General features: G+C 43.5%; 1 protein-coding gene across 1 annotated transcript in view; it reads left to right on the top strand.

Moving 5' to 3' along the window:
• itih2 (inter-alpha-trypsin inhibitor heavy chain 2) overlaps positions 1–8,228 on the top strand; it is an 18,513-nt gene that overhangs the window by 1,633 nt on the left and 8,652 nt on the right. Inside the window, exons 2-14 of the mRNA XM_008401628.2 lie at positions 535–567; positions 654–692; positions 3,373–3,545; positions 3,710–3,977; positions 4,045–4,152; positions 5,577–5,705; positions 5,790–5,906; positions 6,015–6,183; positions 6,256–6,381; positions 6,455–6,636; positions 6,819–7,004; positions 7,089–7,228; positions 8,030–8,202. Coding sequence (XP_008399850.1) covers positions 535–567; positions 654–692; positions 3,373–3,545; positions 3,710–3,977; positions 4,045–4,152; positions 5,577–5,705; positions 5,790–5,906; positions 6,015–6,183; positions 6,256–6,381; positions 6,455–6,636; positions 6,819–7,004; positions 7,089–7,228; positions 8,030–8,202 — 1,843 coding nt within the window. The remainder of the gene's footprint in view (positions 1–534; positions 568–653; positions 693–3,372; positions 3,546–3,709; positions 3,978–4,044; positions 4,153–5,576; positions 5,706–5,789; positions 5,907–6,014; positions 6,184–6,255; positions 6,382–6,454; positions 6,637–6,818; positions 7,005–7,088; positions 7,229–8,029; positions 8,203–8,228) is intronic.

Raw genomic sequence — 8,228 nt, 5'->3', positions numbered from 1 at the left:
TAGAGCTGGGTGATGTAGATCTGGGTGGTGTAGAACTGGGTGGTGTAGAACTGGGTGGTGTAGAAGTCGGTGGTGTAGAACCAGGTGATGTAGAGCTGGGTGGTGTAGAACCAGGTGATGTAGAACCAGGTGATGTAGAGCTGGGTGGGATGAATAATGAACATGAATAATAACTGCTTGATGCTCCATCAGTTCTGAAATATACATAATTCTTAATTTTATCACATTTTCTGAAACCGACACACTTCAGTTGAAATATAATAATTTATTGTTTTCTTCCGTTAAACTTTTTTGTTTTGAAAAAATGATCCAGAAACAGAAAAAAGTAAAATTTTCCTTCAGACTCAGAGAATCAGAATCAGGTGAAACTAAAAGTTCGTTTTTCTGGTTCCGTTTGTTCGTCTGCAGACAAAATATCATTTTTATCAAATTAAACAGAATCATTGTTATTTTATCATTTCAACTCATAAAAATCAGTTTTCAGTTTTTCTTCTGATATTTGTCTGAGTTTTCGTTCTTGGTTTCGTCCGTCAGCCTGGAGTCGACCTTCCTCAGGAAAGGCAGAAGGTTCGTTCCTCGGTTCTGATCCGAACCCAGTGGGCCGCTGGGAGCCGCCTGCTGCTGACTCATGTTGTGTTGTTTGTTGGTTCCAGAGAGCCCTGCTGACCAGCGAGGAAGACCAGACCTTTGAGGTAAAGAGCCGAACACTGTGGCAGAGTTGAGCCTTATCTAGTAATCAATATCCGACTGTTTGAGGAGTTCCTCGTGGCAGGCAGGGCGCTGACCCGCTGGGGGTCGGCCACATTCAACCCCAGCAGTTCTGCGTTAAGCCTTAGTGAGCTCCAGAACTCTCCAGAACCTTCTACAACCTTCCAGGACTTTCCAAAACCTTCCAGGACTTTCCAGGAGCGTCTAGTCCTGCTGTTGGATCCGTACCAGAACCCTACATGTGGGTTGTCTGGTTTAAACCCAGAATGTTTGTGTTTCCCGTCGTCTTCATGATTTAATCCAGCGTCTCAGAACCACTGGCAGCCACTGGCCCACAGCATGACGCTGCCAACACCATGCTAACTTTGGTGTGAAAAGTGTTTCCTCTTTCCTGACTTCCTAGTTTTTGCATGTTTGTCACTCATTATTTAAAGACAAAGAAACACCAAAGGCTGATTTAAGTAAAAGTTTTTCTTAAACATGATCCTGTGTGAGAACGGGATCGCCCCCTGCTGGTGGAGCAGCGTGGTGGAGGTGTGGTTGATCACACCTGGGTTCAGCCTCACGCCTGATCACTGCCACACCTGTTCTCCATCAGCTTAACAGGAAGTGGATCCAGGCAGGAACCAATCAGATTCCCTGTGGCTCCAGAGAACCACAGGGAGAAAACGTGAAGCGACCCCTAGAGGCAGTGGCGGAGTTAGACTTTTAAAGTTTTAAAGTTCTGAATATCATCTCATGGACACTGAACTAAATGCGTCTTTCGGACCGGGAGCTGACAGCGTGTTGAAGAGTTATGGACACCTTGGTTAGGAAGCTCTGATTGGACAGGTCATTTGACAGGTAACAATATTTCGGGTCGGACCAGAATTATTTGCCTGATGGTGGTTCGGCTTCTAATGAGTTTACATTTAATGAGTTTGCAGCACACAGAGAAAACCTAAAGAGAATGTTATAATCTACTTATTGTAGTTTATGTAGAGGAATAACAGCTGACTGTTGAGAGAGGAAAGAAATTAAAGTGCAGATCCGTTAGAAACAAGCGCAGAGCGCTGGGCGATAAATGCGCTTAAATGCTCCACAGTTACGCTCCAATTAATCACGCATGACATGACAAACGCCAAATATACAATATATAGTTACACTGCTTAGTTAATGGTGTTTTAAAAACAAAACCAGTAAAAACTGAGTTAATATGTCAGATTCCCTCCTCAGCCTCGTCTTGATGAGAACAGAGAGCAGTTCCTGGTTTCTGTCCAGACTGTGATCAGCTGACCACTTGGTGCGCAGACAGTTTCAACTTTACGCACAGAGAACATCGTGGAGCTCATTATTAATCATTATTAATCAGACTAAGAACAATATCTGTCAGAGAATCATCTCTGATCTGCTCGCTTTAACGGACCAGAGGCTTTGGAGCGTCCAGCAGCTGATCCGCTTCTGCTGGTTTTTCTCCCGCTGAGAGAAGTGATGAGGGATCAGGAAACGATCAGAGTTCTGTCGTCTTCTAATCACATAATTTCGTGAAATGTTACCTGATTTCAAAAACGTTCTAGCAGAGAAATAATAAATGTTTCGTTTGATGACTACAAATTGGAAATAAAATTCTTTTTTTCTTTGACGGACAACGAAAAAAACTGTAGCGCAACCTCTGATCCAAACTATGAACATTGTCGGCCCTCTTCGTTTTTTTCTCTTTTTTGCGGAGGATCAATAAATAACTTATTGGTGTTTTACAACCACCAGGTATGAAGTGCTTTAGCCTTTGAATTGCACCACAGCGCAGCAACTGAAACACCCAGGAGAAGAATATCAGCTTGTTGTTATGAGTATAAAGGAGGCTGGTATCACACCTGATAAAAATCTATTTATTTATGTCACATTAACTTATATAAAGTTTTATACATTTTCTTTTGATATATTTATTATTGTTTTTCTTCTTTAGATATTAGGTTGGCTTAGAATGATTCCAAATAATGTACAGGAATAACCTGGTGCGGTTACATGTCAATAATCTGGGGGGGCCACTAGGGGGGCCAATCAGATGACAGGGGGGGCACTGGCCCCCCTGGCCCCCCCTCTGGCTCCGCCACTGCCTAGAGGTCAGCGCCGACCCATCCGAAAGGTCACCAAAAAACCCGCAACAACATCCAGAGAACTGCCCTGTGTGGTTAAGGTCAGAGGTCACGCCTCCTCAGAGCAGAGAAGACGCTTCGGCTCGACTCGGTTCTGGATGATCCCAAAGCCTTCTGGGAAATCTGGACGTGTGTCTCGGTCCACCTGGTTTGGCCGACCCGAGGTTCTGGTTCCGTTCTGATGACCTGCTGACCGTTTCGAGCCCTCGTGGTTCTGGTTCGGTTCTGAACGTCTTGAGTCCAGTTCCCTTCAAGATCCTGGAATCTGGTCAGAAACTGGCGTTTCTCCTGAATCATCTGTTGCTAGGCAACCCGAGGTTCTGAGGTTCTGATTGGTCGTTATGTTTTAGGCTCCGGTTTGTTTCACATTATAATATTTTTATTTTTTAATATTAATTGTTAATGTTCATTTTTCCTTATTTTCTTGAACTTTTTTTTAGTTTTAATTACATTTTTGTGTTTCCTGTTTTAAAGTTTCTTGTTTTGGTTTGTTTGTTGTCGGTCCGCCGTCTCCGCTGCGCGCCCGCAGGCCGTGCGGGGCGATGACATCACGGTGAACAGTTATCGGGTGGAGAGCCGCATCACGTCCCGCTTCGCCCACACCTCGGTCCGCAGCTCGGTGCTGAACTCCGGCTCCAGAGCTCAGAGCATCGGCTTCAACGTCCAGATCCCCAAACGGGCGTTCATCTCCAACTTCACCATGTGAGACCGACGGCGCGTCTTCTGACGGCGCGTCTTCTGACGGCGCGTCTTCTGACGGCGCGTCCTCCGACGGCGCGTCTTCTGACGGCGCGTCCTCTGACGGCGCGTCCTCTGACGGCGCACAGACGGGAGGCCAACTGCTTCTTCTCCTCCTCCTTCTGCAGGAACGTGAACGGCATCACGTTCGTGGGCTCGGTGAAGGAGAAGGCGCTGGCCCGGCGGCTGTACGCCCAGGCCAGCTCCAGGAACAAGGCGGCGGGCATCGTGAGGACCAACGCCCAGGACCTGGAGACCTTCACCACGGAGGTCCACGTCCCGCCGGGCAGCAGCGTCGCCTTCGAGCTGCACTACCAGGAGATGATGGAGCGCCGGCTGGGCGTGTACCAGCACAACCTGTTCCTGCAGCCCGGGCGGCCGGTACCGCACTTCCAGGTGAGAGACCCGCGCCCGACTCTGACCTTTCTGCTGACTTCTGACCTCTGACCCCACACCTGCCCAGGTGGACGTCTACATCTATGAGCCGAAGGGAATTTCAAAGCTGGAAACGCCAAACACTCTGGGAGAGAGATTTGTAAATGTGATCCAAGTCACAGCAACGAAAGACAAGGTAACCTGGAGAATACCACTACTATAGTACTACTACTAATAATCATCATCATCATAATCATATTAATAATAATAATAATAATAATAATAATAATAATATAACAATAATAATACTATTATTATTATTATTATTAATTATTATTATTATTCATATTATTAATAATATGAATAATAATAATAATAACAACAATCATAACATTAATAATAATAGTAATATTATTATTATTAATAATAATATTACTATTATTAATAATAATAATAGTAATATTATTATTATTATTATTATTATTAACAATAATAATAATAATAATAACAACAATATTAATAATAATAATAACAATAATAATAATAATAACAACAACAATAATATTAATAATAATAACAATAATAATAATAATATTATTAACAATAATAATAATAATAATAATATTAATAACAATAATAATAATAACAATAACAATAACAATAATAACTAATAATAATAATAACAATAATAATAACAATAATAATAATATTAATAACAATAATAATAATAATAATACTAATAATATTAATAACAATAATAATAATAATAATAATAACAATAATACTAATAATATTAATAACAATAATAATAATAATATTAATAACAATAATAATAATAATAATAATAATAATAATAATAATATAATAATAATAACAATAATACTAATAATAATAATAANTAACAATAACAATAATAACAATAATAATAATAATAACAATAATACTAATAATAATAATAACAATAACAATAATAACAATAATAATAATAATAACAATAATAATAATAACAATAATAATAATAATAATAACATTAATAATAATAATAATAATAATAATAATAATAATAATAATGCTCTCTGTCTTTCATCCCCACCAGATTATTTTGAAACTCAGATCTTAAACCATCCAGATGATTTTGGTCTCATCAGTAAAATTAGTTTTTTATTAATTCGTTGATCTGAAATAATTTTTCCTGATCAATAGTTTCTGGTGACGTGTTTATTTATTCATCTTATTCAGACACTGAAGTTTTTCAAGTTTGTTTTAATTTTGATACATTTAAATAATTAAATGTAAATGTTTTGATTTTTAACATATTTATAAAATATTTAAGTCAATATTTAGCATAGACTTATGGTTAATAAAGTTAAAATAAAACAGGGAACATGTTTGGAAACATTAATTATGTTATTAATAATAATTTTATGGTTTTATGAATTATGATGCATTTATTGCATGTCTAAGTATAGAAATAGTTATTAACTACTATTAATAACATGAACTAACATCATATATTTTATGCATTTAAGGCTAAAGCTGCAATACATAATTATACATTTTGAACTAAATGGATTGTTTCATGCACGTATCATAAATAATAATTTTTACATTTTTGCTCAGGCTCATGTTGTCTTCAAGCCAAATTTGCATCAGCAGAGAAAATGTGAGAATTGCTCCGGCAGCGCCATCGACGGCATCTTCTCTGTCAAATACGACGTGACCAGAGACAGCAACGCGGGGGAGCTGCAGGTGAACTTTGACCCCCAGCAGGAAACAGCATCCACTTCCTCAAACATAAGCAGAGATGATTATGATGATGACTCTCTGTTTCAGGTGTCAGATCTTTATTTTGTTCATTTCTTCGCTCCTTCAAACCTCTCTCCTCTTCCGAAAAACATCGTTTTCGTCATCGACGTCAGCGGCTCCATGTGGGGGGTCAAGATGAAGCAAGTAAGTGACCTCTGTTGACCTCTAAAGTTCTTTCTTCCCGTTTGTGTGGAACGCTGCCACCGTGTGGCCGTTTCCCAGAATGCACTGAGCTTCGTGGTTCTGCTGTAGACGGTGGAAGCCATGAAGGCGATTCTGGACGACCTGAAGATGGAAGACCGCTTCAGTATCATCGACTTCAACCACAACGTGCGCTGCTGGAGCGAGGAGCTGCTTCCCGCCTCTCCTCTGCAGGTGGCCGACGCCAAGCGATACGTCCAGAACATCAAACCCACCGGAGGTAGAGAGGTAGAGTGTGACCCGGCGCCGGGCCAGGAGCCGCTCCCATAACAGCTGACCGTGTTCCTGACAGGCACCAACATCAACGAGGCGCTGATCCGAGCCGCTCAAATGCTGGTCAGGGCGAACAGCCAGGGCTTCGTCGACCCGCGCTCCGTCTCCATGATCATCCTGGTGTCTGACGGAGACCCCACCGTAGGTAGGAGACCACTGGAACCGAAGAGCCGTAAACCTCAGGCAGCAGGTTCTGATCCAACATGGACTCCCTGCAGGAGAGATCAAGCTCAGTAAGATCCAGAAGAACGTGAAGCGAGTGATGACGGAGGAGCTGTCTCTCTTCTCGCTGGGCATCGGCTTCGACGTCGACTACGACTTCCTGGAGCGCATCGCCATGGAGAACAGGGGCGTGGCCCAGAGGATCTACGCCAATCACGACGCAGCTGAGCAGATCCGGGTTAGACGGTTCATTACATGACACCTGCTTAAGCAATGCCTCACCATCATTAGCAGGAAGTAGCTGCTGAACCCACAGACGTTACCAACCCACTCAAAGCTACAGTTCAATATAAACCAAAGATCAGAATCTAACCTTTGACGTTTAAAAAGTCTTGCCCCTGTCTTCCCCTGTCTCTGCAGGCCTTTTACAGCCAGGTGTCGTCCCCCCTGCTGAAGAAGGTCACCGTCCATTTCCCAGAGGGAGCGGTGACCGACGTCACCCAGAGCCACTTCGATAAGTTCTTTGGCGGCTCGGAGCTGGTGGTGGCCGGGAAGGTGCAGCTGTCAGACAGCAACACGCTGACCAGCTTCACCTCTGCTTCAGCTGTGAGTGCAACGCCCCGAGACGTCACTGAGGCTCTGGACGCCTGCTGACGTCCGTGTCCATGTCTCTGCCTGCCTGTCCTGCAGGCCAGCCTGCAGCTCAACCTGGAGACGGAGACTGACATCACGGAGCTGGACCTGGAGCTGGCCAAGCAGCAGCACTCCTTCACTGGCTTTGCCAGGCAGATGTGGGCTTACCTCACCATCAAACAGCTGATCAGGGAGCGGTGAGGCCCACAGCACCACATGTTCACACGGATACTCTGGGTCACCTGGAACAGCCGAGGGCTGGCTGTGTAATCAGGAACATTTACGCAGCCGACCAGAACGCAGTAGGTGGTTTCTGGGTGGGAAGTGGAAAAGCCAGCTGACCAAACATGCTGGAACTCCTCTTGTGTTGCTAGGCAACGGGCTGGGCTTCAATGGGGTTGCTTGGTAACGGGCACTGCCTGCTGACTTGTGATGTTACATAGTGAAGGTTTTTAAAACGGCTCATTTTCCAGACGTCATGCATCATCTTTTTCAGAAACGGTAGAAACTCAAATGAAAGTACAAAAATGTGCAAAATGTGAATTTTGCATTATAGTTCCTCTTTATCTTCTTCAAAAAAGCAAATAAAAAAACCTGATAACAACCAGCATCCAGTCACAACACGACTGTCCCTGTAAATATATATGAAAACACCCTCAACTCATTCCTCATTCAGGTTAAAGGTTAAAGGTCATGACCCTGAGCCTGTATGCCTGTTTGGAAGGGTTGAAGGAGAAATCCTCTTTGGTCTGGAATCAAGATGGCCGCCAGACTGAGGTTAGCCGAGCTGGATCTAAAGAACCAACCAGTGAACCTTTCAGTGATGTAGAGTTAATGTGAGTCCATCTGTCCAGCAGCTGGTTGAGACCTGAACCCTGACCTCCAGGGTCAAACCAGACGCCGTCACCTCTCTGCACAATGACACAGCATGCTTTTGATTTTCCAAATATTCTGGTGGTTACCTGTCTGGACCAGCTGCTCTCTGGCTCCCCCTGCAGGTCTGTGGTTACCACAGTGGGAAAAAAGAGAAAAATCACCAAGCAGATCACAGAGCTGGCCCTGCAGCACAGCTTCGTCACGCCGCTGACCGCCCTGCTGGTGGAGAGCGAGGACGCCGCCGAGAGGCTGCTGGCCGACTCGGCCCGGGACCCGAGGCACGGCTGCTGCTCAGGTCACACACACACACACACACACACA

The sequence above is a fragment of the Poecilia reticulata genome, unplaced genomic scaffold (assembly GCF_000633615.1).
Source record: "Poecilia reticulata strain Guanapo unplaced genomic scaffold, Guppy_female_1.0+MT scaffold_125, whole genome shotgun sequence".
NCBI lineage: Eukaryota > Metazoa > Chordata > Actinopteri > Cyprinodontiformes > Poeciliidae > Poecilia > Poecilia reticulata.
This window is presented reverse-complemented; position numbering and strand designations above follow the sequence as displayed.